This window comes from Diospyros lotus, chromosome 10 (genome assembly GCF_014633365.1).
Source record: "Diospyros lotus cultivar Yz01 chromosome 10, ASM1463336v1, whole genome shotgun sequence".
In the NCBI taxonomy this organism is placed as follows: domain Eukaryota; kingdom Viridiplantae; phylum Streptophyta; class Magnoliopsida; order Ericales; family Ebenaceae; genus Diospyros; species Diospyros lotus.
Window position 1 is genome coordinate 3,414,573 of NC_068347.1, and position 16,922 is coordinate 3,431,494.

The following is a 16,922-nucleotide window of genomic DNA, read 5'->3' on the forward strand; positions in this document are numbered from 1 at the left end:
GAAGGACCCTGGCTCTTAGGGAAGTCCAAGACCTTCCCCTCGATGACATGAGAATAAGTTATCTCCCAGAGGTTTTCAATTGTGAAAGAAAGATAATGAAGATCAATATCCGATAAGAATGAGGAAATGAAGAAGAAAGTAAAGGGCTAACACTTACAAGTCTCGCAATCTAGGCCCGCCTTGGTAAGCATCGGGTTGGAGAGCCATCCCTCTTTCCAGTTTTGGCTGATACCCATGATCCAACCGACTGGTTCTTTGATATCCTCGACATTCGGGTGTTTGTGTTTGGTGTCCAGAGTCCACCCATTGCACACAGACCAAATCTCTTGGGTGGAACAGAATAGTCTGGGACGGACGAAAACCTAACGCTCCTTCCAGTTGTCTGAGTCTTTAGACCCTCCTGATTGCATTAGTGTCGAGGCCTTGATTTCAAGTTCAGGACGCTTCTCGGACGCGATAAGGCAGCCCTCCTTCACGATTATGGGTGAGATAGAAATTCAGCCTCCCGGATCGCTCTTGGTGATAAAAAAGTAGTCAAAAAGATTCCCCGAAAGCTCTATTTTACCAAAACTGTAGATAATGATGAAGCTCATCATGTACCTCCACCCGAAAAGGGATAGCTAGGCTGGAAAAATGGTGAGATGTTGGAGAAACGACATGACCCTCCCTCGGGAGGGGGGGCAGGCGAAAGCCCCTGTCAAAGGCATATTTATAAAGATATAGACAACCAGCGACAGGATGACATGCTCAAAGATTGGTGTTGAACTCGACCTCCCACTCTTCAGGAATCTTATATTTCTCCCGAAATTGTTAACACTCTATTTCGCTCATCCATTGGCAGGGAATGGAAGAAGCAATGTGGCTCTCCCACTTAACAAGCTCCACAACGGCTGAGTTAAGCTTTTCGAATCCAGTAATCGCCATCGCAAGAAGTTGAAGAGAAGGCAAGGAAGATGCAAAAGGAAGGAGTACTCGCTTATACGACAACCAGCTAAGCAGAAAAAGGATTGGGAGACGAAGAGAATAGAAGGATAAGAGTCGCCTATTAAAGCCCTGATGGGGGAAAACCAAAGGGCAGGTAATGATGAGCATTAATTGCCCAGAGATTGTGCAACTCGAAATGTGAACGGTTTGGACAACGTCTGGGGAACAGATATTGACATTGGAGCAAATTGGTAATCATGCCCTACTAGCATGAGTAAAAGGAAGAAACCCCCTAGCTCATCGAACTTGATGAACTTCGACCCTCGGGGTAAAAGAGAGTGCGAACCTTTGGAGACTTCGACACTCCTGGAGACATTAAAGCAAGAGGCTTGAGGAGTGGGGGGGAAAGTGATAAGGGTAAATACCCTCGGGTCCATAATTACTCCAATACTCCAGGAATATAGCCATTGGCAAGAGGGACACGTGCCCGCTAAGGAGACACACCCCTGACGTCACCCTACTTAAGCCCAGAGATGACGCATGGTAGATGCGCCTCACCACACCAGCTAAACAGCTGATCGATGATTATTCTCCAAATTCCTTTGGATCGACCATCACAGCAAGAATCATGGAGATAGGAATTACCCCGAACTCCTCGAAAATAATAATGGAATCCATATCGGTAAGATCACAGCTCCGCATAGGACAGGATAGGGATCCCGGTAATTTGAAAAAGAATCCCGCATATGACTTGAACGTCGAAGTGATCCCAGAGGAGCAAGTCCCCGAATCCATTACAGGTACTTGACCTAAGGCAGAAGAGGGTGATCGATCATTGCATCATCAATAACTATTTGGGAGAAGTGGGTTATAAAGGAAATGGTATTTTCTTGACTTGGAAGGATTTGTCGGTGACGGTGCCGAAGAAGAAAGGCGGCCAGCAGTCCATTTTGGAAGGAGTAACTGGCTATGTTGAGCCCGGCGAGGTTTTGGCCATCATGGAGTATACCCTTTCTTACCTTCTCAACTTCACTGTGACTTTAGTTCCCTTGGTTCTGAGCCTTACTCTCTCATAAAGCATAGCACTTTTAAAATGGAAATAAGCCAACACCTTAAACAATAAAAGAAAGAAATAATTATTCAAGCCCCCGTGATTTATCAGAACCTCATGGGGTATTGCTCTTTATGTCTTTAGGTTCCATGTTCGAGCTCTGGTCAGGGGAAAGTTCAACTGTCAGACCGATCCTAAAAATTGAAAATTGCTTGTCGCCCTCATATTTGCGGCAAGGCTAGGGATTGAATTGACCGTTGAGTCCTCTAATTTACATCTCATGCTGATATTGTGAGGCCGAATAGCAAAGGATATTCGTGATGGTGTGTTAACAAAAAAAAAAATTATTCAATAAAAAAAATCAATAATTGGAGCCTATTTTTCAATTGTGAAACAGAAACCAGAATTTGGACCTTAAATAATAAAATTTATTTTATGGACAGGTGATTGAAATAGGATTATAAATTTTTAAATAATAATTTTAATTAAAATAAATAGGTAATTTTTATAGAAAAAATATTTTGAATGCTATTCTCACTTGCAAGTTAACTTGATTTAATATACATAAATTATTTTATATGTCTTGGCAGAGGAGAGTTGATGTGGCTTTTGGAATATTTGTGGGCTTTTCAAGCTCCGTGAAATTGTGGTTTTTCAAAATCATATTCTTTGTCCAGAAATATTATTTGGACAGTTAGAAGTGAAAATTAACTAGCGTCATACTCTGACACTAATATATTGTATTATGTCTACAATCAATGCAAGTCTACAATACACTAATACAAAAATAGAGTACTCTTTATTAGAATGAAGAGAGATGGTACATCTCTACATAGCATAACGTTTGTATAGGAGGACCATACATGGAGGGATTGGAGAGAGAATGATTTTAGTTCGGATAGGCCTCAATTATGGAGAACAAAGCTGGGATCCGGATGATGTTATAGCGTGGGAAGCCTCCTTTCTCCAGCACTCGTTTCCATTCAGCCTCGGTCCTCTCTTTTCCACCAGAGCTGTGAGCAAGCATATTCAGATCGAGCACAAATCCCGTGTTATCAAACACGCTTTCACCATCTGGCTTCATCAGAATCACTTCCATTAGAATCACCTTTCCTGTCTTCTCTAGGATTGCCTTCCGACAGTTCTTCAAGATCTTCACACAGTCTTGGTCGCTCCAATCATGCAAGATCCACTGCACGAATTCATGATTAGTACATAAATTAAACCATCAAGACAGTTAATACTATTCAGGAATGTTGCTTGCTTATTTAACTAATAATAACTATTTTTTTTTTTGTTTTGTCTGTTAAAATATTTCCAAATTTAATTCCATTACCTTCATGAAAACTGCATCAGCCTTTGGAACAGACTCAAACATGTCACCTCCAATATGCGTAACTCCTGGGTACTCAGGTGCTGTGGCGACCACATGTGGTAAATCAAAGTTGATTGCTTTGATGTGTGGATAGGCCTTGGTGATCTCGGATATGCAAGTTCCAATCCCACCGCCCACATCCACTAGCGACCCAATGGAATGAAATCCATCTTTGTACACAGCGACGATTGCGGTAGTGGTGACCTTGGCTGAACATCCCATCGCAGCGTTGAAGAGCTTGCTGAAATCTGGGTTGGCGGAGTTATAGTCCCATATCTCTTTGCCATGTGCCTTTTCGAACGCAATCCCACCTTCCCGCACACACCTGCTGAAGCATCGCCAGGGGGCTAAAGCCCTGGGGTCGCTCGACAAAAGTACGAGTGGCGCCATGCTCAGCTCAGCATCGTGCAGCAAGAACTTGGAGGCGTGGGTCAACCCGTAGAGGGTCTCTCTGCCGTCATCCGACGGAGAATTGGCAGTGAAAATATTTTTCCGAACCAGAAATCTCATGATTCGCTCCAGGCTAACGATATCCGGGGAAGGAGCGTCGATGCCGGCGACGATTTGGAATAGGCTGATTGGACAGCCGGAAGAATGAATAATGTCAGCTATGCGGAGCTCCACCGCACACTTGAGTGCCATGGCGTCTGCAAAGCTTAGCATCTGTTGCCATATCTCTGCTTGGGCATCAAGCAATACCATTGCCTCTGCATCAATGGCTTCCTTGTCCATAATCATTCCCTTTCTCTTCTCTCTCTCACTCTCTCTCTCTATGTGGTTAAGCTTACGTATAGAAGAGACTTTGCTTGCTTGCTTGTATGGAAGACGAATACAAGAATGGCTTTATAGGGGAGTAATGCTATTTGGCCCTTGAAGTGCCATCCTCTAGATATCGCAATATTTTGATTCAAAATATCGCGATATCTCGAATGATATCAGAATAAAGGGGTAGCAAAAGTTTCAAAATTCAAATGTCTCTCTCTCCCTTGCACCCTTCTCTCTCTCTCACATTCTCTCTTTGTGACCCTCCTTCCTCTCATTTTGGCTTTCTCTCTCTCTCACTCTCCCACGCTCCCCTTTGAGTAGGCACGTTCATCTCTTCCTCTTGTTCAGGCCATCTCTCTCTCTCTCTCGCATCCGACTGAGCCTCAAACGTCCCTTGGGCTCGTTCCAGGCCCGATCTATAAGGAGGTTAGTCTTTAGTTTTATCAGCAAAGATATATACGCATTATTAGGTTTTGCCAAAACTTTAAACTTAGATCTATGGTGTTTTGGTCGTTGGATCTTGGTGGTTTTTCGGTATGTTGGTTGATGGGGGTAGGGGTGTCGGGTGGCTGCCATTGATCGCCGGAAACCACTGGCCACGGTGGCCAGTGGTGACTAGCAATGCATATATACGTACTATGGGTTTAGCCGAAACTTTAAGTTTAGATCTATAGAGATTCGGCCATTGGATCTTATTGGTTTTTGGGTATGTTGGTCGATGAGCCCTTCGGTGTCGGGTGGTTGCCTCTGATAGCCAGAAACCACTGGCTATGATAGGCGGTGGTGGCAACAATGTATTTTTAAGTTTAGTCGAAAATTAAAAATTAGATCTACTAAAATCTAACCGTTAAATCTGTTTTTTTTTTTTTTTTTTTGTATGTTAACTCTCTTGATTTGGTGTTTCTAATGATAGTCTCTGATCATGGGAAGTTTCGGCCGGCAACATTGGGGACGACGGTTGTGACTGTACATACATACATACATACATATATTTATATATATTTATATATTCTCTTTTGTAATTATTTTAATTTATATTATAAATATTGATATTTAATTATGAATTTGTATTGAAGATATTGAAGTTAATATTGAATTGATTTGTATTTGTTTTGTGAATCTTTGAATTGAAATTAGTAAATTTATTTAAGAATTGAGTGGTAAGTAATTGTTGTTAATTTTATTTGAATTTAGATATTTATTAATGTGTATATATATATATTAAATTTATTTTAACTAAAATTCAATATTAATATTAAATTTATTTTAACTTAAATTTTATTTAATATAAATTTCAAATATATATACACATTAATAAATATCTAAATTCAAATAAAATTAATAATAATTACTTACCATTCAATTCTTAAATAAACTTAATAATTTCAATTCAAAGATTCACAAAATAAATACAAACCAATTCAATTTATTAATATTTAAATTTCAACCAATTCAATTTAATTTTAACCTTCACAATATTCAAAGATGAGAAATACAATACAAATTCAATATTAACTTCAACATCTTCAATACAAATTCATAATTAAATATCAATATTTACAATATAAATTAAAATAATTACAAAAGAGAATATGTAAGTATATATAAATATGTGTATGTATAAACAATCACAACTACCGCCGGCCGAAACTTCCCACGATCAAAGCCTACCATTAGAAACACCAAGTCAAGAGAGTTAACATACAAAAAAAATGAGACAAATTTAACGATTAGATTTTAGTATATCTGATTTTTAATTTTCGTCCAAACTTAAAAATACACTGCTAGCCACCACTGACCATCGTAGTTGGTGGTTTTTAGCAAGATCCGATGGTCGAATCTTCGTAGATCTAAACTTAAAGTTTCAGCCAAACCCATAGCGCGTATATACGCATTGCCATGTCACCACCAATCACAGTGGCCGGTGATTTCCGACAATCAGAGGCAACCACCTAACACCCATATCCCCATCGACTAATATACCCAAAAACTATCAAGATGCAACGATCAAAACTCCATAGATCTGAGTTTAAAGTTTCAGCCAAACCCAATAACGTGTATATACGTATAAATCACTTTAAAATACTTATCTCCTTCTAGATTGGGATCAATGGATACTTGTGATGGACAGGAGAGAGAGAGAGGAGTGAATTGAGGGTAGGTTAGTAATTGACTCAATGGGTAAATTTGTAATTTAGCTTTGGGTGGCACTTTAGGGGGTTGAATAGCACTTTGGGGGGCCGAATAGCAGAAACAGAAGAAAAGCAGTATAATTAAATAAGGATTTGAAGTGATACTTAAAATTCAAAATGTAATATTTAAAGTAATAGAATTTGAACCACATTATATCCAAATGCAATCTTAGTGTTTTTAGCCAAAAATTTAAATTTTAAAAATTAATTATAAATAACCCCTTATTATATATATATATATATCCTTCTTTACTAATTAAAAAATATATATATTCACTAGAAATAAAATTATAATGAATGAATTTGAATTGAAGCTTAACCTTGCCTTAACAAGATAAAAGAAGAAATATTATCATTTGGAGGGCTTAAGAAATAATAAAATTGAGAACTTCAATGAACTGCATTAATAAATTTGTAATCGTTTGAGCTATGTATGTAGGGCGGATCCAGCAATCCAGGGTGGGGTGGGCTAAAAAATATTGAGCTGGGCTATTACTAAAAAATTAAAATTTTTACCTTTAAAATTTAAATTTTATTGTGGGCTTCCCTATGCTTCAACTCAAGGCAACTCACACATAAATCTACCCTCTATGTATGTTCTAATCTATTAGTGTGCCTCTTTTCTCTCATGTTCACATAGTTAATGCTTCTAAATTTAGTTATTGTTTAATGCCTCTTGAGGGACACACATGGTAAGAAGAGGTACCATGCGATTGAGTATTGTAAGCAACACTAGAATATGCACGCCCTAGTGAGGTAGATCCATGCATGGCAAGTCTGAATATGGAATATCTACCCATGCATGGTAAGCTAGGATATGGGACATTTGCATAAAAGCCTAGATATGGAAAGTTTGCCTGATGTTAATCTTGGATATAGCAAGTTTGGGTATGTCGAATCTACTAGTATCATGCCCAAGCACAATATGCACGTGGCCTATATGGTAGTTCTCTTGGGATGTCGTTAAACTTTTTGTGTGACATTTTGTGTTATCAGACGCTTTTATCTTTCATTATTAGGAATTCATTTGCCATGCCCCTATGTAAGAGCTTGGAGTTTTTTCATTTGAGAGTCCTTGTGGGTTTTAGTGCAGTGAGACACAAATAAAAATAAGTCCCAATTTTATTTAAAACTTTATCTAAAAAGATTAAAGTAATATGTTACCATCAAACGTCACTCAATGAATTTTCATGTCTAATTTTACTATACAGTCAAACACGCTAATTTTACTTTTTATTTAAAAATATTTAGTCTAATTTTCAATTGCATGTCTGGGAACTATCCCAAGCCTCTAGATTATACATTAAAGAGAGGTGCCGTGGGTACAAGGATACAGATATATGATTAGCAAACTAATTAAGGCATCAATAATGTCAATAACGATGGTGAAAACAAGTCCTCAAAATAGACTAAATTTGCTCCTTTGCTTGCAGTAAATCACCACAATACAATTAGGCATAATGAGAAAGGCATCACCCAACTGGTTAAACTGAGTTGCGTTTCCTGCTAGGATAGTCAGCAAACTACACCCCTTTACTAGTCAATCCAACTACAAATGAATAAAATATACAGTAAAATCCACCACCATGGTATTGGTCCAAGTTGTTAGAGTTCGGTGGTAAGGTTCTTAAGTTCTAAGTGTTCGAATTTTGAGGCCAATTTTTATTATTATCTCTTGTGATTTAGTGGGCTCTAGAATACGAAGTACGTGTTTAATTCTATAGGGTTTTAATTAAGGGCGATAAAAAGTCATATGTTTGAATTAAATTTTTGTATAGACGAGTATGTGGGCTTATGTGCAGTTAACATATATATATCTATCATCTCAAACAACAATTGAAGCGTCTCATCACAGAGTTATCACAATCTTAATGTTTTCCTTTTTAATAAGAATATCTATTTTATAACTGTTTTTTTCAATTTATCAAACACCCTGCCAATTTAATCCCGTACTTCACTATTGGAGTGTGTTGATGGTGAAGCATAACAACATCGTTTAAAGGCTGGAGGGTCAACTACAATCCGCCGTCCAAGTGTCAGCGAATTGCAGCTTGGCAACCGCTCGAGATCGTCCTTGAAGCTAAATGGCTTCCTTGAAAACATCGATAACAACCACATATTCTGTCTCAGTGGAAGATAGTGCAACCAAAGGCTGGGGTGAAGAATAATGTTGCAGTGGACTTACGGGAATCCCTATCTCCTGCAAAGTAAGGTCAATATATTTTCTGATAGCTAGATTGCTATTCATTTATGTCAAAATCTTGTTTATCATGAAATAACTAAACATGTGGATGTAAAGTATCATTTTGTAATAGACCAGGTAAGTGATGGAGCTATTACAATCCTTAAAGTGTCTACTGAGAACAATCTAACCGACATGGGAACAAAGGTAGTGACTGCAGCCAAATTCAAGCATTGCTTGGGCTTGTTGCATGTCGAAGTTGGTTAATCCAAACCAACATGAGCAGTGAAGGTGAGGATTGAAATGTGCTGCACTGGTTGGGGTTTGATCGTTAATGCTTCAAGGTAGAGATTGTTGATGGTGAAGCATAACGACATCGTTTAAGGGCTGGAGGGTTAGCTGCAATCCGTCGTCCATGTGTCAGTGGATTGCAGCTTAGCAATTGCCAGAGATCGTGCCCATTCTCTCTGATGTTTTTGTCCTTTACAATGTGCAACGCTGACCGTCGATGCTGCCTTTATCTTATGCAATCCTAGCCTTTCGTTCTCATCACACGTCTCTTATTTATTGCACAGTGCCACGAGATTTGAAACAATAGAGAAAAATAGTGAGAAAGAGAGAGAGAAGTAAGGAGTAGTGAGGGGTTGCTCATTTTGGGTTGTTCTGCCCTTCGTCTTCTCCGTGTTCTTCTCTCTAGTTCAATAATGAAAGCCTCTGATCTCTATTTTTGTATGGTTATGGGGCATTTTTGTTAGTCGAACCAGTTTGTATATAGAGAGTGGTTGTGAGGCTTGTACATCTTTGAGAGTTGTAAACCCTATTTACCCTTATAGTGCAGTGTGTTTTCCTTCATCAGAGTTCAACGTGGACGTAGCTCATTTAAGGGTGAATCACAGTAAATCTCTCTATGTTGATTCTTTCTTTTTTATTTTCATTTTTGGTGTGTTTATCTTTCTGTTGTTCTTCCAATTTATGCTTCAGATTGAAGCTCTGTTTGTTGGGTCAAAAGTGGTTTAGTGGTGTCAAGGTTGTGTGTGTATGTGGCTGATTTACTGTTTTAATACAATAGATGTTTTGCAGGTGCCATCACTTCCCATTCCAATCATCGGAACCAGTTTTAATGTCCCGAAATCTCCCATTTGGCAACCCTTTGGGCCAAAAAGAACAATAACCATCATTTTTTATATTAGATATTATGTTTTGGAACAAAGAGCCTAATCTAATTATCGTACTTTGGCCTATCAACCAAATTAGCTATAGATAAATAAGTTGTCATACTTTTGGACATAAGCTTATATTAGTCATTATGATAGAGGTTGTCTTAATATCGTCAATAATATTTTAGTCATGTTAGCATCAATCACAAATAAACTCACCTCATTAACAATCGAGATTTAAGGAACACTTGCATACACCCAAATTGAATCCTAATTCATATTCAAAGAATATCACACAATTGCAAGTGCCCAAATCAACCCTAACTTCAAATTCAAAGAACCACACACAACTGCAAATGCTCAAATTGAACCCTAAGTTCACATTGGAAAAACCTTATACAATTTCAAATGCTTCACAAGAACCCCTAGAATCCTAGATCATAACCTCAAACAATCTAATCCAATGAGTTTAGAATTTGATTTTTGATCTAATTTTCTAATTAAGGTTTGATCATGGATAAAGTTGATGTCGATAATGGAATTCAAATGCTATTGACGACATTAAGGTAACATCTATATAATGGTTAATGTGACCCTGCTAATAGTGGCTTATTTAGCCTTTTCTAAAATACAAAGACGAATCTGCCTTGAGACAAAGTATATATAGCTACTTATTTGGCATTTTACCCTTGTTGTTCATCTTATAAAAATTTGTATTTCATACACTAAATTTTTTAAAAGGAAGAATTAAAAAGTTCTATTAAAGACTTGGATATCGATATTTATTTAAAATTAAATAGTATATATACATATGTATAAATCAAATAAAAGTTTCCCTACATTGCAGATACTTAACCTCTAGTGTGTGTGTGTAAATATATAATAAGATCTACTTATCATTTCACATTATTATTTTATTTATTTATTTATTATTATTATTATTATTTTTTGCTAAACAAAAGAGAAAAACTCTAGACATGAGAACACTAATGGGCTATTGAGAGATTTGGAACACTCCATCGTCCATCTAGGTTTGCTCATTTTATATTATATTTGCTTTTTATCAAAGATAATCACTTTACGAACCTTATTTTAACATTATTTAAAATAACAAAAATTTACCTAAAGACTAAATAATCATTACCTACCCTCTAGACAACAATTTAAAAATTTCATTGAGTTAACCATACTCTTTGAGATTATTTTTTTTTATAACTAATGGGTGGATAACTTTACTCGTAAACAAACCCTGTTGAGACGTGATTCAAAGGTTGACCAGGTTTGTTGCTTAGACCAAGTTTTGGGGTACATGGGTTGTTAGCAAGTTGTTTTACGTAGTGTGTGTTGTTACTAATAATAAGCTAGTGGTTGTAGTGGACCTTCGTTAGTAACGAAGTGATCTGAAATCTTTGGTTTGTTTGTTTCAATGTAGGCCTGTATATATAGAAGCACTTCACGTTATTTTATTTAATTAACTTTCAACCATAAAGTAATAAAGCATCTGCAAAAGCTTTATTCTTATCTGTGTGTGCTACCTCTTTCTTGTTACCTTTTCTCAACAAATTTGGTATCAAAGCCACAATACATGAGGCTTGGGTCCTTCTAAGCTTGAAGAGTGATACACGAGAGAACAATGGCAGTTGCTGGGTTTTCTTCCTCTCAACCACTCATACCGATTTTCAATGGTGAAAAGTACGAGTGGTGGAGTATCAAGATGAAGACATTGCTCAGATCGCATGAGCTATGGGACTTGGTGGAGTATGGGTTTGTTGATATAAAACCCAGTAAAGAAAAGGAGAAAAGCCCGAAAGTAACCAAGGAAGAGGAGTAAAGCCTGAAAGAAATCAAGAAGAGGGATGCCAAAGCATTGTTCATTCTCTAGCAAGCAATCCATGAGACTATTTTCTCACGGATTGCAGCGACAACCATATCAAAGCATGCATGGTCAATTCTGCAGAAGGAGTTCCACGGTGGTTCAAAGGTTATAGTAGTGAGATTACAATCACTAAGACGTGACTTTGAAACCTTGGTTATGAAGAATGGGGAATCTATTGCTGAGTTTTTGTCAAGAGTAATGGCAATAGTCAGTCAAATGTGCTCCTACAGTGAGAAAATTCCAGATGAGACAATCGTTGCAAAAGTATTGAGAAGCTTGACTCCAAAATTTGACCATGTGGTAGCTGTTATAGAAGAAGCTAAGGATTTTTTAGTTTTTTCAGTTGATGAACTAATGGGATCTCTTCAAGCTCATGAGTCAAGAATTAATAGTTCGCTTGAAAAGAAAGAAGAGAAGGCATTTCAAGTGAAGGAGATAGCCACCAAACATGGAGACAAGGACTGTTCAGCAAGCAGGGGTCGAGGAAGAGGAGGATCTCGCGGTCGTGGACGAGGTAACGACAGAGGCAGAGGAAGGAATGAAGGATAAAGGCAGTCTAATGAGCAAGGAAACATGAAGAGTGGCATTCAATGTTATCACTGCAAGAGATATGGGCATATAAAAGCTGATTGTTGCTACAAAGATCAAAACATGAATTTTGCATATCATAACATGAATTTTGCAGCAGAAAATGAAGAAGAAAACAAGCTTTTTATGGCTTGTATTGATACTAATTGTAAACCAAGTGATTTGTGGTTTGTAGATAGCGGTTGTTCGAACCATATAACGAGTACCAAATCTTTGTTCTAGGAGCTTGATGAGACGCAATGGATAAAAGTATAGCTTGACAACAAAAAAAATATGCAAGTTGAAGGAAAAGGCAAGGTTGGAGTCGGCACTAGCGATGGAAAGGTAAAAGAGTTGAACAATGTTCAATTTGTACCTAATGTAAGATACAATTTATTGAGTGTTGGACAATTGATGGCTGATGGATATTCTGTTTTATTTGATGACAATGCATGTGTCATTAAAAATAAGAAATTAGGCCAAAAGGTTCATATTGGCATGACTTCAAACAAGATGTTCCCACTGGATGTTTCTAAGGGCCTAAATTTTGCTCTTACTACAAGTGCAAAGGAAGACTCAAAGCTATGGCATTTGAGGTATGGGCATCTTAACATTAAGGGCTTGAAGTTGCTAAGTAACAAAGGTATGGTTCATGGGCTACCAAGAATTGGCTCTATTGATTTATGTGAAGGGTGTATTTATGGAAAACAAACTAGGAAGTTATTTCCTAATGGAAAAGCTTGGAGGCTTCAAACTGTCTAGAATTAATTCATGTTGATTTATGTGGGCCTATGCAAACTGAGTCCTTGGGTGGGAGTCGTTATTTCTTGTTATTTACAGATGATTATAGTCGCATGAGTTGGGTTTATTTTCTGGAAAGCAAGTCAGAAACTTTTGAGAAGTTCTAGAAATTTAAGGTAATAGTGGAAAAGCAAAGTGATTGCCATATCAAAGTTCTTCGCACAAATAGAGGCAGAGAATTTGTGTCCAAGAATTTAATTTGTTTTGCAAAGAAAGTGGCATCCATAGGGAGTTAACAACTCCTTACACTCTAGAGCAAAACGACATTGCTGAGCGCAAAAATCGAACTGTTGTGGAGATAGCAAGAAGTATGTTACAAACTAGGGGACTTTCAAACAAATTTTTGGCAGAAGCTATAGCAACATTTGTCTATTTGTTGAATCTCTCACCAACAAGGGTTGTCATGAACCAAACTCCAGATAAAGCTTAGCGTGGAAGGAGACCGTCTGTAAGTCATTTACAAGTCTTTGGGTGTGTTGCTTATGCTTTGATAAATTCACAAGTTCGTTAAAAGCTTGATGAAAAATCTGAAAAATGCATTTTTATTGGTTATTGTACTCAATCCAAAGCATATAGATTGTATGATCCTCTTAGTGGAAAGATTTTAATTAGAAGGGAAGTGGTATTTGATGAAAATGCAAGTTGGGATTGGGGTGAACAATAGATACAGCAAGAGATGCCTATGCCTGTTGAAATCTTCTCAAAGGAAAGACAAGAGCCAACCCCTACAAGTTCACCTGCTATGGCGTCACCAAAGTCACCAACTTCAGTAACACTAAGCAGGAACTCTTCATCCACAACTCTTCAAGAGTCTTCAGATAAGACACCACCAAGGAAGTATAGATCTTTGACTGATATATGTGCATCTTGTCAGTTTGCTCTTACTATTTGAGACCCTATAAAAACTAATAGGGTCGAAAACTAATTTCGTCTATGTAGCTCGCTGGAGAAGGCCCTCGACCATAGATAAAAAGCCAGAAGATGGCCAACGTCATCATGTCAAATATGGGCTTCCTTTTGAAGCGCAAAAGAAAATTCTTTATGGGTCACAAAAGGAGGGAATTCACGAGAAATAAATGACAAAGAACACGACTAAACATGCTGGAAATGATAAAGGTGGGGTCCACACTTAATGAAGAATTTGGGAGATATGGAGTTACCACCTTGGATACAAATGGTGGGGATGTGCATGGTGGGGACCTTATGCATAGGCCTCAGTCAATATCTCTTTTGATTAAGAAGAACCCCCCCAATTATAACACGATCATGCATGGTGATAATGAATTTCCCGGGCATGTTAAAGATAAAGGGAAAGAAGACATCGGTACGATAAAAAACAATTCTAAGTCGTGGGTACATATTGTTAATGAAGAAAATCCACGTAAACAACAACAACAACAACTAGAATATATCACCCCGTACATTCAAGAGAATGGTATTCCCAAAATTTAGTTCTCAAAAGACATCATAAAGGATGGGTCTCATATTTGAAAGAGCACGCTTGTGGGCTACTTTATTGAGCGTCTTCTTCCATTCCAAGTGGTTCAGCCACTGGCTCGGAGGATGTGGCAAAGGTTTGGACTCATTGAGGTATTATCAAACAACTCAGGTTTTATTTCTTCCAATTTGATAACATTGTTAGTGTGCTTAGAGTATTCAATGCTAGCCCACATAACTTTGCCGGATGTCATATTTCCCTTCGTCGTTGGGAGCCAAGTATGATTTTGCTTAAGGACACCCATCGAGTCATCCCTGTGTGGGTAAAATTTATGGGGTCCCTCTCAAGGGTTGGAATAGAAAGGGATTATCTATGATTGCTAGTGCCTTAGGAGAGCCCCTCCATGCGGATCCAATGACTAAGCATAAATCTAGATTGGGTTTTATTAGGGTATGTGTTGAGATTAACACTTGGTCCAGCTTTCCTAAATATATTGAATTGTTCCAAGGGGTAGATGAAATAACTAAGGAATCTAAAGCTTTGAAGTTTCAAGTAGATTATCAGGGGTTGTCGTCAATTTGTTCTCATTGTGTGGTGTTTGGTCACTTAGTGACTAAATGCCCAAATAGGCCAAAAGACTCGGTCCTTAATAATCTTGGGGGCCCTCCACGAGGGGAAGTTCCAGGAACATTATTTGAGAGGGTAACAAAGTGCCATGTAGAATCCCAGGGAAAAAATAAAAAAATTGCTCATAAAATTGCCATGTAGATGGATTAGAAAGTGTTATGGGCGATCTCTGGAATTCAGCTGACAGGCTGGACTCGCTTGAGAAGGGCGAACCCAAAATACCCAAAGCACAATAGGCCGACCGGAATTCCTTAGAGGCTTACCAGCCCATAGATCGAGAACCACCAATGAAGAGTCTCACGGTAAAAAGTTAGGTCACCTGAAGACAGCGAGCTCGCTCTAAGCGAGCTCACTCAAAAAACATCCCAGCATCACAACATCACGACTTCCGCTTCGCCGAAGGATGCGCCAAAGATTAGAACAACTAGGAGATCGCGAGATTATCGGAAGCGATATACACCTGCCTATCAGAAGTAATTCAAATCCCTGAACACAAGGAACCTATCCCTGATATTCTGAAGCCGATAGGGAAAGTGCCATCAACATAATAGACTCCTTCCATATTTAGAACTGATTCGAATTGTAAACAACACGACTCTATTTATAGAGAAGAACACGCCACTGTAAAGGGATCGATCACAAAAATTACATACTGTGACTGCCAGAATAACCAGAGAATAGCCATGGACTAGGCATCATTCGGGCCGAACCACGTAAAAATCTTGTGTGCTTATTGTTGGTTCTTTTGCTTCTGTTCCTTACTCTTCAGCACCTGTTATTGCACCGCGGGCTCTCGAACTTCGGTTGACAGTTCTCGTACGTCAACATCTTGGCGCTAGAAGGAGGGCACCGCACTGATCGATAGCAATGGCGAGAGGAAGGAATGCGCGAAGCTCTGATGCAATCGTCGATTTGCCGAAAAATCGTGACAACCGACCGCATGATGATCCGCCTGTCGGAGGGTCCGTAGCCCCAACAACGGAAACTTCGATTCCATTAATTACCGGAGTCACTGCTGAAATGCCCCCGTGGGCTCCGGCTCAACCTGCCGCCCCAACCGTCGGAGCAGGGGCGATTCAAGCCTGGCAGCAACGTCAGGAAGCACTGGAAAACACCGTAAGGCAGCTCACTGAGGCGGTCAGGGCCCTTGCCCGGGCTCAGCCGCAAACGGCCCCGAGACAGCCAGAACCACCATCACCTCGGAGAGCTCGCCACCCACGAGAGGAAAGGCCCCCGCCAAATGAAAGAGAAGATGACAGGGTTCCCTCGTCAGAAGGGTTAGTAAATTCCTCCAACTCAAAGTCCAAAAGTACAGACTCCCCGTTATATCGCTCCCCAGGGAGAGGAAACAGGCGACCGTAGCCCCAGCGATCTGCGGACCAGGACACAGCTGTAGAGGAGTTGCTTCAAAGAGTGCAGGAGTTGGAGGCATGGCAAGGAGCTCATGGCCAAAATAGTGGCTACGGAGAGAGGACGCCGTTCACGAGAGAAGTAGAGCTCGAAGCTCTCCCCAGGAGATTCAAGGTTTCAAGCATACCGCAGTACAATGGGGACAACGACCCCTATGACCATCTGGACACATTCAATGTCCAGATGGACCTGCAGACCACTAGCTCGCTGGTAAAGTGCCGAGTGTTCCCCGCGACCTTGGGAGACATTCCGCGTGCTTGGCTCAGAAGCCTTCCATCTCTCAACATTGGCAGTTGGGAAGAATGCCAGCGGAGGTTCCTCGGTCAGTACAAGGCACTGAGGCGGTAGCTCGCTCCTCCATGCCACCTCGCAACGGTCTTCCAAAGGTCGAGCGAGTCCCTCAAGGACTACATTGCCAGGTTCCGGCACGAGGTGAGTAACGTCGAAAGTCTCTCTGATGAAAGTATCTTAACGGCCATCTCGGCAGGCCTCCGGAAAGACGGGAAGCTCTATGAGAGCATTTACAAATCCCCCGTTACAGATCTGGGGGAGTGCTA

At 39.4% G+C, this 16,922-nt stretch overlaps 2 protein-coding genes across 2 annotated transcripts; one reads left to right on the forward strand and one right to left on the reverse strand.

Annotated features, from left to right (window-relative positions):
* Positions 1 to 2,864: 2,864 nt before the first annotated feature.
* Positions 2,865 to 4,089, reverse strand: LOC127811981 (xanthohumol 4-O-methyltransferase-like). Its single transcript, XM_052352211.1, has 2 exons — positions 3,312 to 4,089; positions 2,865 to 3,167 (listed from the first exon to the last, which is right to left on the reverse strand). Exons 1-2 carry the CDS (start codon positions 4,086 to 4,088, stop codon positions 2,865 to 2,867), a joined length of 1,080 nt encoding a protein of 359 aa, XP_052208171.1. The 5' UTR covers position 4,089.
* Positions 4,090 to 11,279: 7,190 nt separating this feature from the next.
* Positions 11,280 to 12,071, forward strand: LOC127811829 (uncharacterized). The gene is made up of 2 exons (XM_052352015.1): positions 11,280 to 11,430; positions 11,566 to 12,071. Exons 1-2 carry the CDS (start codon positions 11,280 to 11,282, stop codon positions 12,069 to 12,071), a joined length of 657 nt encoding a protein of 218 aa, XP_052207975.1.
* The last annotated feature ends 4,851 nt before the right edge of the window (positions 12,072 to 16,922 follow it).